The following is an 18,039-nucleotide window of genomic DNA, read 5'->3' as shown; positions in this document are numbered from 1 at the left end:
CACCCACGAGACTCCCATCTATCGTCGTGTCGTTCCCTTCTCCTTCGTCCTCGTGTCCTCCCTTCCTACGCTTCGCGGCGCCTCGCGAAAGAACACATATATGTACACATAGACGTACATGTACATGTGCACACTGTGCAAAACGGAGAGCAAAGGAGAGTGCTCTATGCCGACCGGAGCTAAGCCGGTCTCACGGTAGTTCTTCGGGGTCAGGGGGCGATATATCTACCTACCTATCGGGCTGGTACTCGAGCCTGCGTGTCGCAAGCACCTCTCCATATCCTTCTCCCATCCTCCTCGCTTTTCTCTTTCTGTCTTTCTCTCTCTCTCTCTGTCTCTTTTCCTTTTTCCCTCTCGTTATCTCCTTCTCTTTTTTCTCCTACTCGATCCTCTTCTTTCACCTCCACCGACACGTCGCACTCTAACTTGACGCGCGCAACCGAGGAAAATCACGGTAACAACTCTTACGGATAGAATGCACTGTCGAGAGATAATGATAATCCGAGAAATAAACGCACAAAAATCATTACAAAGATGATTTCATTATTAAGTTATAGTCCTGCGAATGGGATTTTTTGATTGCATAGAAAGAACTTTGATATCTTCATAAATTTGTATGGCAGTTTCACATTTTCAATGCTAAAGATGCGGAATCATATGTACATATTATAAAGATGTATTTATGAAAATTAATGCTTCAGCAAGGCTTTAGATTGTCGTACTTCTCAAGATACTAATTGAAGGAATATCATGTAATCAAAACCTATTATATTAATTATAATTTCAAAGATGTAGAGATGTATATGTAGGAAATGTGTAAATGATTAAATTAACTATGAGCAACGACTAAGAAGCTCTCGTATGCCACCCATTATATTTAGAATTGAACGCTATATATATATATAAACAGCAGTAATAGGATCTACGATGGTATTACGTAGACTAGGGATTCCTGATGGATCTTCGGATTTCTCGAATAAATTGTATTTCAAATAATAACCAGTGATAAAAGCAACAAGCTTGTATAAGCTGTCATCCTTATTTCTTTGGAGAAATGATGAATCATGCGCGAAATTATCGAATATACACGATATTTCAGAATTGTATAATTTATCTTTCATTTATAGGTCTTTTTTATTTTTTAATTAATTTTAAATAAATTTTTAGTCGATATTAAGAACGATTATCACATATGCCAATTCTGAATTTTATATATTAAATATCCTCATATTTAAATTCCAAAGCTATTGAATTAAAATTTAGTCACAATTAAAAGAAAAATAAAGTTTTATTGTTTCAATCCTGAAGTTAAAAAAATCTCTGTAATTTTAAAAAATCTTTTGATTTTTTATTGTACATAATTTTAGGATCATTGTCTCTCAAGTATTCTTGATATTTGATCTGTTTTGACATCTTTATTAAGGAAAAATCAATTTCAAATGTAGACACCTGCACATGAAAGATAGTTCGATAAATCTATCCCCGTATTTCACATATTAGCTCGCGGCGATAACGCGCATTAATATTAATCTTCTGTTAAATTTAATTAAAGTGAAAGTAGCCTGATATCGGATACTCGGACGATGATCTGATCGATGCAATATCTGGATACTTTCGAAATAACATAATAATATAAATATAAATAAATATAAATAAAGGAAAGAATTGGCATATCTATTTAATTGATGTCCTGATAACGTACGCTTATAAACTATATGTAATGCATTTCGGACGTGCGCGCAAGATTTATGCAAATGTAGCGGGGTTCAAGAGCGCGGCATGATGCCTCATGGAATTGAATTATTATCGTTAGTATGATTGATCTATCAAGATTATTACAGCTGGCATAAGTCTTGGTGATTTGCCGCAATTATCATTCTATCAATCTGCAATCGGATTTATACTTTATTGGTTTGTCATTTATCATCAATCGCGTTAATTATAGATTGTTTTGACTCGAAGGTATTAATATTAACAATTCTATAACACAGATTTTTCAGTTATAATTAAGACTATTTCGATCGTCTCATACTGTCGCATAAAGAACGAAAATGTACTATTTATTAATGATAATTACAATAATTTCTATTGCACAATTAGCGAATATTCTTTATCTTGTCATAACACAATTACATAATTTATTTATTCTTGATGTTAAGATATTCATTTCAAAATTTTGTAAAATGTACAAAGATATGTTTGAGAGAGAATTATTGCATTTTAGAGGAAAATATAAATAATAGCGCAGCGCGTCGTCGGTGATATTTCTTTATCTTGTTATGATACGATTACATAATTTACTTATTCTTGATGTTAAAGTATTAACATTAAAATTTTGTAAAATATGCTCGAGAGATGAGTTATTGCATTTTAGACAGAAATGAATAAACACAGCGCGTCGTCGCTGATTTTTTGCATATTGTCACGCATTTGAGCGCGAGATATGTAACTGCGCAAAGGAGCCACATATATATATATATATATAGAAAATATTTTATCTTGACTCTCTCTGTACTCTCTCTCTTTCTTTCTCTTTCTCTGTCTCTTTTTCTCTTCTGCGCCACGATCGTGTCGCCGCGATCAATGGTCTCATCTCGTATGCGGGCACACCTAACGTTCCGCCGCGATGCGTGCGCGAGCGTGCGTGAGAGAAAGCGGGATTCGATATCACACACGCGGCACATAAGATAATCGCGACTGCGAGGATATTCTCGATTTAAGGCCCCATCGCACTCGCGCCCACACAGAGGCCCCGCGGATCTCTTCGCTGCGTGCCAGATGCCAGACGATCATAATTAACCCTTTCACTGCTATAAGTAAAAGACACCGTTTGCTTTCTGCTACTTTGCATTCAGTCTTGTGATTCCTATTCCTTACGAAATTATGATCGAATTGACCGAGAGTCTTCTGAAATCGAGTAAACTCGTAATTTATGTGCTTCGAAAAATGAAACTTTTGTACTCGAGAATATTGCGACAAATCATTTTGCAATTGAATGGCTTTTATATAAAATATTTAAGACCAGACTTATATAGCCTATATTTTTGGCAGAAGAAATAAACTTATCAAATTATATTTAATGGAAAATATCGATATATAAGTCATAAAATGATAAAAAATATTTATCCTTGTATTAATATAATTCTTTTGAAATAGAAACTAAAGGATTATTATGTATATTAATAATATCTTAGATAAGAATGAGATAAGATGGCTATATTTAGGAGCTACATAAACTTACTTTATAATATACATCGTGGAATACGTATGGTGTTAAAATAAAAGCAAGATACGAATGCATCGATATTACTACGCGAGTAGATTATTAAATTCAATAGATATTAAATTCAATCGCTTTTTACTGCAACCAGATACTTATATTGTAGTGATTGCATCGTGACGATTGAAACAAGAACATATATTCTTCATTCGAATATTTTTTTTAATGAATGCACAGCGGCCGAGAACTAATCGTTATTGACGGAAAACCGATTATGATCTTCGAAGTGTGTAAGCTCATATGTAGAATTGCCCGGATGATTTGCATAATGGATGAATCTCTCGGGAGTTACTTGGTAATCAGCTATACAATATAGCCTTTCTCTCCGCCGTGTAACATACAACTCTTAAGACGCGTTCGTACGCTCGCGCTCAGATCTCAGAAATAATCCGCTCCACGGTAATTTACTAGTTATGGCAACTAGAATCATACTAAGGATGAAATTATATCCCCGTAGAGCCACGTAAGCGCAAAACAAAATTACAGCTACGGTCCTCGTAGCAGCGGCCGATCCCCTCATTTAGCAATCTCCAACAATATAGTTTCTCTATCTCCCTCATCCCCTATCTTTCCCGCCTTCCTATTCTTTTTCTCTCTCTCTCTCTTTTTCTTTCTCCTCCTCTTTGCGATATTACAAAACACGGATATAATTTCGTGCTATAACTAAGATTCATCTAAATCTAAACACACATGTAGAATATGTGTTTACGTGTCCCTCTTCCATCCGCGGCCAATTGGAGAAAGTTTAATGCTCAACTCAACGATGTGACTTAAATGGCATTATAAATAAATGTTTTGATTGTTTTTTATCGAACATAGGTGCTACAGGTATTTTAAAAAAAAAAAAAAGAAAGAGGGAGAGAGAGAAAGAGACGCGCGAGAAATGCACATACATCATTTCTTATGTGCGCATTAAAGTCACCGGGGCGTCTTGTAGCATCGCGTGACTACATCTTATTCCAGGAATGCGGCTGCAATATATTGCAACGGTTTTTGTTTTGCCTGCAATTAGCATATATTCAAAAGTTGATTTATAGATTATATGACATAATATAATATAATTAATTTAGAGATTTTATTATGTATATACTTTCAAATCTCTTAGGTTAAAACATGAAAATTCCTCAAGAGAATTCAATTATTATTTCATTAATTATGAGAGAATATTGTCTCATTTCTGATTATCAGAATATAAATTCTAATTTTTGTATATCAGTCCTTTGTACCTTATATAAGTATATTTTCTACTTTCACGAGAGTAATACTGAATTTTTTTATTCTATTCGCGCTTGGAGAGGAGCCTATGTGTCAAATATGATTTATTATTATCACGATAATATATTCATTTCATTTCGATCATATATCATGCGTGAGACAACGCGACAACCACTTTCCTCCGTGTCTTCGTTTTTTCATTACATGATGTAAGAAAAATAGAGACATAAGAAGGAGAAACCGGCAAGTAGATAAAAAAGCGGAAGGAAGAAAAAGAAAGAGAGAAAAAGAGAGAAAGAGAGAGAAATGGGCAAAAGATACTCGATCTACGAAGAAGCCAAGCAAAGAGAAGAACAAACGGACGTGGACCAGCTTGCACGTGGTGGCACGTGCAGGGGCGTGGTTCGTGGGAGGGCCGGGCACACGAGACTGCTGCAATTCACTTGGCACACGGCTGTTTGGCTAACATAAGCCCTACTCTTTTCTCTCGACCGTTCGCTACCCTACTCTGCCACTGCGCGTTATCTTGCTTATAGCGCTGCCGCCGCATCGTCCCCCTGTTCTTCTGCATTGTTTACGCGCGCTATGCATCTCAGGTGTACTCTCTCTCAAGAGAGAAAGAGAAAGAAAGCAAGAGAAAAGAGAAAAAGAGAGAGAAAGAGTCGAGAAGAGTTGGATGGGGTGAAATGTTGTTCCTTAACAATATGATGAAAGTTTAAATAAATCTTTATGCAGAATCTATAATTAAAAATTTTAAAGAATTTATTAGTCTATTTTTCGTATGTTATATTTATTATATGAATTTTTTGGATGAGCTTATAGAGATACATCATATTTAATTTCATAAAGTTAACAGCTCTTAAAAAATTAATTAATAATTAATTTTATATTTTTTACTTGATATCTTTTCATGCAGAACTGCGTTAGTGTAATATTATAATTCTCTAACAAAATATTATTATATATACATTATATATTTTCGAGTTTTTTAGTAATTACAATTATATATATTCGAATTGTGTTCATTGCATCTCTTACAATGCACTTACTTACTTCTATCACATTTTTCATAGATGAGATTACGTTAATTGCATATTTTGTTCATATAATCTTAAATTACGAATTTTATAATATCTCCAGCGGGCTATTAAGTGCACATAAAAATAATCGCGAATGAAGTTCACAAGGGTATTCATCCATAATTAACTATAATTGTAACATGCTATCAGTTAACGTTTTCTTCGTATCGACTAATTTATTATGTGGCGATAACGACATTGTATTTTATAGCGGCAAAAGCATATTTACCACTGCATCTTTTACTTCTGAAACGCATTACTATCAAGAGTCGGCAGGTAATTCCGTTAATTGCATCAGATCGGTATTTACGATGCAATTAGTAATTGAGCATACCTGCCATCTCTTTGAATCAATCGACTTGCTTTATTTTTCACCGACAGAAATTCTATTAGATATAATTAAAATTTATCTTTAACGTATTTTTCTTACATATCTATTTCCTAGTAATAACAAATGCATGCTAAATATGAACATATATTTTTATTTTATAAATTATATTTTATATGCATTATTAATATATGGTTTTATAATTGTAGAGAGTTAAATTAAAAAAAAGAAATCTATATTTTTTCATTAAATATTTTTAAAACGAGAGGACAATTCATTGAAAGATGCTCACAATTCCGAAAATTTATATTTGTAGTGATGCGCATTTGTCTTACGATAATCACACATTTTCATCTCGCACGTACCTCAGAATAATTAACAATTTCCGAATCAAATATAATCGATGCTCTTTATCGGACGCGGAAGACGTTGATTTTTTGTCCGTCTTATGATAATATCGCGAATAATAATAAGCCTGTTCCCTCCTCTCACGAGGATAATAAATATTTCGCCAGCTCCATGATCCATTGTGCTTAATCGTCACTTCTTCCTCGCGTTCAACACACCCCTTCCCAGATCGATCGATGTCACGGTGAAATCACTTAGAACCGACGCTTCGCGATCACAGCGGGAGTCTCCGGAGCGCGATCGTGAAATTAAATCGAATGCGACTTCGGTGCCCGTGACTATCGATGAGTGGCATCTCCATGTGCGATGCGCCGGGACGTCTGCATCCGGCTGTCGTTGTATCACATTACTCGCATATTCGATTCTCTATCATTTCGATAAATCATCGACGGGCACTGCAGACCCTCTCCTATAGTTTCTTACAATTAGCTGAATGGTTTAAGAAAAAAATAAGAGAATATTCACATTTCAATTTAATGTAATTAAATATGAAGTATCTATGGATTTTCTCAAATTGATTGAATAAAATATATTAATAATTATTTATTATCTGAGTAAATATTTGTAAACTTACTATATATTAATTTTTAAAATTTTTAATTAAATTTGAAAAGAATTGCACAAAAATTGTATTATTTTACAGAAAAATTATTTCTTTTATGATTAAATTTTGATATTTTCTTCAGAAACGAATTCTCTTCTTCCTCTCTAATTCTTTAATTGTAACAATTTTTTTAATTACTTTAAATTATGCGGAAAAAGCTGTGAAGAGACCTCCTAGTACCGTCACAAAAACGTGGTTGCAGGCATGAGAATGTCTGCCCCTTGGTCGTCAGGGGATAATATCGTATAATAATAATCGAAAAGGGGGGTGAGGTGCGTGGTTGTTTGTATAGAACGGGGTGGTAGTATTTTAAATGCCAATGATTTCATGTCTCCCCGGGGTGTACGCGGATACCCTATATAGGACGATCCGGAGGCGTTCAAGTGCTCAGTCGACGATAGGAATCCGTCGTTTAGTAAGATTCACCGTAGGTTTCTTAAGTCGCGTATAGTGGAAGTGATTTCGGAAATTTCTCTCACTTGCAATTGATTAATTTTACTTTGATTAACCATTAAAAGAATTAGCACATTCTAATAAAAAGTTGTTAGCCATAATTGTAAAATTTTCTCGGTCACAGAGTGTTCTGCAGACATGATTGCCATGGATGACGGATATTCTCAGTATCGTAGATATTGTACGTACTTTTCAAGCATTTAACTTACCATTTTTTCAAAAATTTATAAATGTAATTATGTGTTTCAATATCGATAATATTATATGTTTACATTAAAATATATCATATAACTGTTTTCTCTTAAATAACACTTATGCTTTTATTGCAATTTGAATATCTAATCTTGTCATTAATGTAATAATAATGTAAATATATAAAAATAATAGAAAACGTAATCACACAGGAAAAAATATTTTATGAATTACGTTCAATGTTGCCAAAATATTTTTCTTTTATTATAATAAATAGTTGACAAAATATTTTTCTTTTATTATAATAAATAATTGACATGAGACTTCAACATAGAAATTTAAAGTCAGAAGATAACCATGTTGTTAATGATACCGGAAATACAGTGTATAACGAAAGCTAAAAATCAATATTAACCGCGTTCTTGCGATTGAGAAAGTATCCCGTTGCAGCTTCTCGTATCGCTTGAAATTGACATGACAGAAAGTTTTTTTTTTTTTACCGAGAAACGAGGTTGCGATCCATTTTTGTCTTCTCACGTATAACGAATGATGTTATTCCATTTGACGACAGGCAGCGCATACATTATTCAATCGGTATTTAAAGTTTGTTATCAGAGAGGAATATGTATTATAATATTATATATTTTATATTCTGCATATTTAAATGGAAAGAATTGTTGATAGATAGTTAATACTGATATTAATAAAAATAATAAAAATTGAAAAAATCACTTTTTGATAAAAATATTTTGTAAATATTAAATACAACAATCTGCTCAATAATATACATATATTATTTCCTACTCTAAACAATTTTTCTCTTTATATTTATCATTTTATTATTTTGTACTTTTATAAAAATTTGTATTTTTCATCTCTAAGCTCAAATAATCTATTGTCTAATATAACAATATAATAACCTAGGGACCATTGTCTGGGTGTTGCAGGGCAACTGCATTCGCCGAACGGCGATAGCGACAACAGCAACGGTAGCCAGCGTGCGGTGGCTGTTACTCGCAGCGAGGTAGAGCAGCAGCAACAGCAACAGCAACAGCCACATCGCCAACGGCAGCAGCAACGTCAGGCGACCGCTACCGTTCCGGTTCTCGCCTGCACTAATCAATCATCTATAACTACACCCACGACCGCCTTCACGGTGGCATCAAGCATGCTTCTTTTGCAAACACAGGTTAGTTATTTTTTTTATTATTATATGATACATCTCAGCGATTATTTGTTTCGAAATTCGTACTATTAAATTTGTTAAAAATTCAAAAATTGAAGAAGATCAGAAAAATGAAGATGAAATAATCGAGAGTGAAATAATTGACAGCAAACGACATTCTGAATACAGTCTATATCACAAGTCTCGCAGCAGTTGTATCAGATTGGTTGAGCCTTCGTGTTTGCATGTCGACATGACGCAATGTATAAGTTGTAATTTTACGTAATATTCGTCCGTGTAAACGCTCATATCTCTCATCTCATCTCATTTCCCATAAATAATGCTGAGAAGAAGGTTTTACGAGAAATATGGATATATAATATTTCAAACTAAGAAAGTAAATTTACGTGCGTGCAAATAGCGTATCGCGTATTAAATAATTTACAGTTGATTAAAAAAGTAGATTTTTATTATTGACTTATCGGTTTTCCATTTAATTTAACAAATTTCTATATTTTTAGCGTTAAATAATTCAAGGCTGTTTAAATTTAGTATTTTATTTAATAAGATTGACTTTATATAATTTAGGAAAATAACTTTAGAAATTGCCTCAAAAATGATATTTAGTTGTAATATTTATAGATCTTCTTTTCTAAAATCTTCCACTTCTGCATATTGTGTGCTATTTTCTTCTCTTTAATTTCCTTATCATACGATTCTCTCTTCGGAGCAGTTCTCTCTTATCTTAAAGCAGTTAACAAGCGACAATCGCATGATATATATTAGTATTATAAGATATTGTCATCGTCTTTCCCGAACTTGCCTTTGCGCGATCAGGTTGAAATTATCGCATCACGATTCGATAGTTAATCTAATTCTTATCGACTCTCGAGCTCTCGGAATCCCACGATGATTCCGTTTAGCATCAATATAATAAGATTTTCCCATATTCCCATCATCTACGCTTATCATGCATAATTTATGTTTCATATATCTGTTCTGTCTGTTTCTCACTTCCTCTCTTCTTTCTCCATTTTTTCTTGCCTACTCCGTTTCGATCTCAGCTTTCTTCTTCATGCTGGATGAAATAACATTGCATCAATTAATGACTAAAATAGGAATGTGCCGCGAAATTAGCGGACCAGTACCATAGACATTGTTTCGATGATTTAACGAGAAGAAATAAAAAGGGTGCAGGAGGAGGGGCGCTTTTAGGAGCCGTTTAGCAGGACATTTATTCATGGTCTGGAAAGACGAGGCTTCGATCGCCGGTTCTCGGGGGAGCGATGAGCGAAATGTCAGCCCGAAGCGGAACCGGCACTTGCAAATTGAATATCCACCCTCCTCGATCATCCCCCTCGATCGTCCTTCTACTCGTGGTGTTATTCTTCGGCCTCCTCCCTACCGCAAAATACCTTGCTACCATGATTCTCGTTTTTCATCCTCGGATTTTAATACATGGGGACATTTCTTCAGAACCCAAATTTTTATTAATAGTAATGTGGATTTCTTTCAATTAAATTTTAATCTCCGAAGAAGATTATTATTTGACCGGCGAATATATCACTGGGGAAATGTGTGGATATTATAAAAATAATATTTTTTAATTAAATATCTCCTCTTCTTTCCTCTTTAATATAACTTTATTATAACTTGTAAGAGTTGGACAAATATTTTCGATTAAACTATTTATTTCCGACGTTTATATTTTTATCGCAACTGATTGAAGATATATTAGTTTTAAAATCCAGTAAATCTGTTTCACAAGAGGAAAAGAAAGTATCATTGCGCGATCGCAAATCTCTCCGAGCAGATCAAAGAGTAATAAATCTCCATCGTTAATTTTGAAAGTTAGGCGAGCAGTTTATCGTTTAGATATTTTATGGCCGATTGAGTAACTCTCTTATTACAATATCTTGTAATACGTACAGTTTCTTGTCGAATTACAAAATGTATCAACGTCGTTTATTCTCATCCCATTGCCGCGGGAATATTTAACCAGGCTGCTATAGTGTTTTACCGTCTATCGACTATCGACTATCAATGATTGAATCAGGAGAGGGGAGGGAACGAGAAAGAGAGAGAAAGAAAGAGGCTCTAAGCCTCTATCGAACGCCAGCTTATAGACAACACGCGATACGAGCTTGGCTTGTCCAATCCTCTCTCGAACATCCTCACTGCGCACCTCGATTGTACATCAATGCCTCGCCGCCGTGGCTCGCAATTGTGCTCGAGCAATGTTTCTGTCTTGCAGTTGGGTGCTTCGATTTGTCGTTCGCACCGCTTTCCGGACTGTGATAACTCCGCCGAAAGAAAAAAAAACATCGGCGTTTAAAATTAATAATCGATTTTCGTTCATTCGGTATGTAATTAGAAAACAAAAGATTCGCAAAATTCATATCGGTATGGTGTTCAAATTGACTCACGTCATTTATACGACGCAGGTATTTTTTATTTATATTCATTTCGTTTCTTCTTTTATTCCCACTCTTCTATATTTTTAATATTTTATAATATTTATCGTATCTTTTATCAAACTTTTTTTTGTCTAATATAAATTGTTATTAAGAAATTGTTACTGATATCTTATCGAATTATGTAAATATTTATTGTTAATGTTTTTTTATTATATGTTTGTATATGAAACTTGTTAATTATAATTATATAAATTATATAAACTATATAATATACAATATAATTATATAATTATATTAATTATAATTATATAAGCTTATTAATTATAATTATACTTGTGTGATTAATTTTAAATTAATTTTATAAATTATTATATATGCGAATATATTTGCTCCTTTTATTTTTTTAATATTTATAAAATTACTTTTATGGTATCTTATATTTTTTCATTTATTATATAGATTCTATTATCATATAATTGTAACGTTACTTATAGATGTGTGACTTTTTGTTACAGAGCTCCTTCGGATGTAGCAGTTTCGCAGAATTGCTGAGTGGTCCTTATACAGACCCTGCGGATGCCGGAAGCTTGCCTGAGGAGCTGGATCCCTTTCCGGAGTTGCAGCTCGGAAATCCGCAAGGCGTATCTTCGGTCGATGAGTCTGCTCAGTCTCACCAAAGTGTACACCATCAACAGCCATCGCAACCACCACCACCACCGCCACCTCTCCCCGAGGACATCCAAACCGACTCTCTTAGGTATGCAATTTTCCATGCCCATTTTCATATTTTCAACATTGATAATCTTAATTTTTACAAGAGTTTTTCCAATTAATGCAACAAGAAAACTATTTATATTATATTATTAAAATAATTTGAATAATAGAACTTTATGATCACAGAATCTATATAAAATGCGATATATATTTTTGTTCGCAGTCCTACACCCTTGCCGAGCTTCCAGGAGACCTATACAGTGCAGCGATATACCAGACAGGAACTCCAGAGTCTTGGCATCAAGATGGATGATGAATGTTACGATACCCCAGTATATCCTTGCACCACCACTCACTATCCGACCGAATTCCCGGCTGCAGTATCCTATCACCAACAGCAACAGCCGCAGCAGCAGCATCCTCATCATCATCCGTCGCACCATCAACAACAGGCTCCGCATCATCATCAAAGTTACTTTCCTACGGAATCGGCGCCCACTCCGGCAACGGCAGTCGTTCCATCCTCGAATCATCGACAGGATTCATCTTATGGTGTGGCTGTCACCGTGCCTATGGTTTATGGGGCACCGTCAGCCATCGCCAATGTCACCACTCCCGTAGCTCCTACTGATCTCTGTCCCAATGTCGACGCTAACGTTGTAATTGGCACCACTAGGTCGCGAAGGCCGTCGCTGCCTACTCAGAGATCAGAGTCGGCAAGGTAAGATTCTTCACAAAATAATTATAATAAATAACTTCACGTCTCATTCACTCCTCGTTTAAATTAACATTTTAATATAAAAAAATGAGATTCTTTCGCATATTATTTTATTTAAAAATTATACCATTGTTAGTCACAATTTTAATTGTCGAATCAAATTTATTTAAAGAATCCAGAGCAAATGTATTTAATTATATTTATAATCAGATTTTAAAATAAAAAAAAAATATTTTCAAATTTATACGACAGATTCTTTACTATTCTATTGTAAATATTGGAAAACATTTTCGCTACTGCCGATCATATGACACGTTTCACGAGGACACGAGACGCGACAGTTTTCGGAGAATCCCTGTTCTGACTAGCGACGGGTTATAGATCAATGCGCGTCCTGTATCGTGTTAACAGTAGTGGGAGCACCGAGTCCCCGAAGCCGCGCGGCAGCGGTGGCACCGCCGGCTCCACCGTCAGTTCGCCGTCACCCGGAAGCGGTACCAGTGGAGAACGCGCGCCCCCGAGCCCGAGTCAGCTCTGCGCTGTGTGCGGTGATACCGCGGCCTGTCAACATTATGGCGTGCGTACTTGCGAGGGCTGCAAGGGCTTCTTCAAGAGGACCGTGCAGAAGGGCTCCAAGTACGTGTGCTTGGCCGACAAAGCCTGCCCGGTGGACAAGCGCCGGCGAAATCGCTGCCAATTCTGCCGGTTCCAGAAGTGCCTGATGGTCGGCATGGTCAAGGAGGTAAGTAATGACGCTGCGTTGCACGAAATAATTGTAAAAAATGTCTTTCTCTCATATTTATCAATTTGTATTGAGTTTAAAAATCGTCAAGTGTGATAAAGTAATAAATTCTCGCAATGATTCAATTAGTTCTGCCAAAGTTACTTCTGAGATTTAAAGCCTACTTTGAAAGATAGTGAGAAAAATTGTCACAAACGGATAAATAGAATTAATAATTGTATTATTTAATTGTCGCTCAGGTTGTTAGAACAGATTCTCTGAAAGGTCGGCGAGGCAGATTGCCTTCAAAGCCCAAATCACCGCAGGAATCTCCACCGAGTCCACCAGTTTCCTTGATTACGGCTCTGGTTCGTGCACATTTGGATACAACGCCGGACAAGGCGAGTCTCGATTACTCGCAATACCAACCACCGAGACCGGGCGACCCCCCGATGACCGAAGCCGAGAAGATTCAACAATTCTACAATCTGTTGACTACCTCGATCGACGTCATTCGTAACTTTGCCGACAAAATCCCAGGATTTACGGATCTAGTGAAGGAAGATCAGGTGAGTGATCATTTATAAGATAATTTAATGATGAATAAGATAACTCAAGGAGACAAAAAAACTTTAGAGAATTTAAAAATTGAGATAGTTTCTCAAAAAAGAAAAAGAAAAAAAACTTTCTGATTATAGAATTTTTACACTTTCGCAATTTTTCGCATTTTTTAGTTTAATTGTTGATTTTTCCGGGTTCCTTTTTTTTGTCGTAGAAATATATTTTATACTCATATATATCATATATAAGTCGGTGAAATATCGACTTTTAGGCGATACCCATTGGAAACTAGCGGTTATAGAGATCGATAGCTCATACATTTTCTAAAAGGTCAATCTTGACGAGCTTTTGACGAGCGGCTGACTAGTGAACTGCTCACGAAACGAATAGATATTAATTTGTTGTTAATATATCATTAAAATTAGCAAGAAGATTTTATCTTAGATTATATCTAAATCAAACTATAAATATAATTACTATCACTATAAATATAATTATCATTCTTTTATAAGTGTAATTTGATAATGTAAATGATAAAACGGTTCGTCTTGATCATGGTGATCTTAATTAATCCCCCCCCCCTCTCTGTCTCTGCATTTTATTGATAAACGCATACTAATAATTTCGCGATTAATCTGATTCCAGGATTTGCTCTTCCAATCAGCTAGCTTGGAACTGTTCGTGCTCAGGTTGGCGTACCGCACGCATCCGGATGATACGAAGCTGGTGTTCTGTAACGGCGTAGTCTTGGCGTTGGAACAGTGTCAGCGTAGTTTTGGCGAATGGCTGCACAGCATTCTCGACTTCTGTAAAGCCCTTCACTTCTTGGAGATCGACATCAGCGCCTTCGCCTGCCTGTGCGCTCTCACCCTCGTCACTGGTCAGTAGTATATTCGTTTTTTGATGCACTCACACTCTCCATTATATTATTAATTAAACAATCGAGCATAGAGATTGCCACATTTATAATAAAAAATATAATAATTTACTATTATTATAAATATTAATTGTACAATGATTGTTCATATTAATTGTATAGTAATTTGTATATCAATTTGCAATTTTAATGACAATCGCTTTAAACGGTACTTTCAATATCCCTTCACTCTGTTCACCTCACTTGCATTCTGGCTATACCAACCTGTCTATGAGATAAATAATTAATCCGTCGAATCAATTAATTATTGATGTTCCGACGAAAGGAACGACGATGCTCCGTGTTTTGCACGCGATCTATTGGTAACCAGACATGCAGGTGTGCGGTTTACAGGCGCGTTCAGTCGCAGTTTCCACGTTTAGATAGCTACGTCTCGAAAGTCGCGTGACTGATATTATTATACTTTAATTGATCAGTATTTCTTAATCTCGTAAATGTTAATGATGCCACAATTAAATCTCAGATTGTACTATAAGATCAATATTAGCAAGTTTTTTATAAAACATAAAATTCTGTTTTTATCTTGTAGAGATATCTTCACAAAATACAATTTAATTTGCGACACATTATAATTTTCGAATAATCGATAATAATGACGTCACTCAAGTTTCGTTTGTAAAATTTCAGAGAGATACGGATTAAAGGAGCCGCAGCGCATGGAACAGTTACAGATGAAGATCGTTTCATCTTTGCGCGACCACGTGACTTACAACGCCGAGGCGCAGAGGAAGTCGCAGTACCTGTCTTATTTACTAGGAAAGATACCGGAGCTGAGGAGTCTCTCGGTCCAGGGTCTCCAGCGAATCTTCTACCTGAAGCTGGAGGATCTGGTGCCGGCGCCGCCTCTGATCGAGACAATGTTTGTCGGTAGTCTGCCCTTTTAAACCGAGCCGAGCGCAGTCTATGGCTCGTCAGCACATAGAACAATTACTTTCTCAGAAACCCGTGCGGTTGCGTTATCTTCATTCTAATTGCATCCTTCTTAGTTCATATTACTACACGTAGCTTTATTCTCTTCTTGCGTGTAACTTCTCGCGCGGTCTCGCAGGACATTGCGATTCTCGACGAAGCCTTAGTTGACATCTTCTCGCGAAGAGTATTATGAAGGGTTCGTCGAGCAGGAAGAGCAAAGAGAACCATTGCTGATCGTACGAACGAGCGCGAAAATTATCCGTGCGAATTCAAGGCGACCGGTAAACTTAAGAAAAAGTTCTACGCATGTATGTGCGAGTGAATGTGTATATGCGTGAATAAGCAAGCGTGTCTATCATGTGCGAATGCGAATGTACAGAATGCATGGACGCAGGTCTCTGCATGCGCGACGAGTGGCGGGCGTCGAAGACGTCGCCGTTACTATTAGTAGTAAGCTACTAATTACTAATTATTATTGCTGACGAGTGAATCGGCGCAAGCGGAAAGTGGGCGTGAGGCGAGTCGCGAGGCGGTTTCGCTATTCTCCCTCTTCTAGCCTGTAGCAGATTTCGTGCGGACTCGGATGCGAACGAAAGGGGGGAATTCCTCTCTCTGAGACAGAAAGATTTTCCGCGCGAAGAACGCGAATTTTTCTCACTTTTCTATCTAGTTTGTACGAGACTCTCCTTGCCTCGCCTCGCCTCGTCGTTCCCGCGACTAACGCGCGACCCCTCACTTCTCGAACATCTCGGTAATATCTTCGGCAATACCTTGCCCGTCGCTGGAAAACGCATCGGCGATTCGCAACATATCAGAGCAACGGCGAGGAAAGCGGATGACGCTTTCCCGTCTTGACAGTAGACGTAGGATGTGACTGTCAGTTACGCCCTCGACGGCCGGACGATGCCGAGTGCAAATGCATCGATTGATTATCCAAATGCGTATAAAAAATTGATTGATGCAATTCTACGTCGAATTAAATATATATATGCGTGTATATATATTTATTATTTCGCCTTTTCTTGTTTTCATATCATAGTCATATCTGTCCTAATAATGTGCGCTTTGGATTCAAGTCAAATTGATGGATCAAGCACGACAAAGAATGAGAAACTAAATGATAGAAACTGGAATGTGAGAGTAAACTGTGAAATTCATGCGCATTCAGCGGATTGCAATCATGTTTCTTGGATATTGGAAAATGAGTTTAGAAACGCGGTGAGCTATTATTTTATGAGTTTAAGGGAGAACCTTTTAGATTGTGAATTATACTAGATAGATTTCAATCGTAGTATTTTTATAGATACTTTTTACACATTTTATATACGTCAGTCGTTAAGGATATTATCAAGAATTTCAACAAATATATATTTCAGATATTAATTAAATCGTAAATATTTACTACACACTTTTACAAGCATTTTACACAACTAGATCCATCCCAGTAATTTCCAATTGCATAGCTTCGCTATATAAATTATTAATTAACGGAAAAAGTTTAATTCGCGCACCTTTCAATTCAATCGCATATTTTAATATCGAAATTAGAATAATTTCTACAAATGGATTTTACAGTTTTAAAAGTTTAATTCACAGACTTGATTTAAATATTTTCGCTGGGAGCTTTAATAGATTTCAGATTTCTTGATTCGTGGAGTTTTTTTTCTCGCAATGCACTCATTATCAAACTCGGCATCGTCAGTGCCATTGGGGCGTTGTCTAAGGCGCGTGATCGATATCGATCGATTCTTTACCACTATTCTTGCGTTTATGTGATTTTAGAGAACTAAGGCGAACAACCACGAGCCCACCTCGTTCGTTTAAGAAAAAGATAGAGAGAAAGAAAGAAATAAACGGAGAGAGAATGAGAGTGAGAGTGAAAGAGAAGAAAAAGTTAATTCAACACGATGGCGAGGCGGGCTCGGCTTAAAGTTACCTATTACGTTATGACATTTACTTTTAATCAAACTAACGTAGAGTGTCCTATTTATATACGTATAACGCGCCGCTACTACTACTTAACTACTACACAACTACTACTTTACTATACCGTTATACTTATTACTACTCATTAATAGCGTTATTATTCTATGACGTTACTACCACTACTACCACTGTTACCAGCGTTACCTTTACTACCACTTTGTGTTACCATTGTCTCGCTACAATAAGCTTCACCATCGCCGTCGTCGTTGTCGTCGTTTTAAAACGTCCTTCATCGCACCAGTGCCCTTCTCGATTGACAACAGACGAAAGAGAATGCTAAGAAGGCATCCTCGCTTCCAAGATTATCGGCACGCATCTCTGTTTTTGATGTATCTTGGTATTTTACTCA

General features: G+C 36.1%; 1 protein-coding gene across 5 annotated transcripts in view; it reads left to right on the top strand.

The window, feature by feature from the left end:
* The window catches only part of LOC105258828 (probable nuclear hormone receptor HR38), a 59,280-nt gene extending 42,003 nt beyond the window's left edge, over positions 1-17,277 (top strand). For 2 of the 5 annotated variants that reach the window (XM_011270355.3, XM_025411631.1), the window contains exons 2-8: positions 8,507-8,748; positions 11,657-11,898; positions 12,079-12,576; positions 12,985-13,315; positions 13,555-13,863; positions 14,501-14,735; positions 15,420-17,277. In XM_011270355.3, coding sequence (XP_011268657.1) covers positions 8,507-8,748; positions 11,657-11,898; positions 12,079-12,576; positions 12,985-13,315; positions 13,555-13,863; positions 14,501-14,735; positions 15,420-15,676 — 2,114 coding nt within the window. In that variant the 3' untranslated portion in view covers positions 15,677-17,277. Of the gene's footprint in view, positions 1-7,494; positions 7,549-8,506; positions 8,749-11,656; positions 11,899-12,078; positions 12,577-12,954; positions 13,316-13,554; positions 13,864-14,500; positions 14,736-15,419 lie in introns of those variants that run through there. The other 3 variants (XM_025411632.1, XM_025411630.1, XM_025411633.1) reach the window with 2 other exon arrangements.
* Positions 17,278-18,039: the final 762 nt, after the last annotated feature.

This window comes from Camponotus floridanus, unplaced genomic scaffold (genome assembly GCF_003227725.1).
Source record: "Camponotus floridanus strain SB8 unplaced genomic scaffold, Cflo_v7.5 scaffold41, whole genome shotgun sequence".
In the NCBI taxonomy this organism is placed as follows: domain Eukaryota; kingdom Metazoa; phylum Arthropoda; class Insecta; order Hymenoptera; family Formicidae; genus Camponotus; species Camponotus floridanus.
Note: the sequence above shows the minus strand (reverse complement) of the source record. Positions and strands in the feature narration are given on the sequence as shown.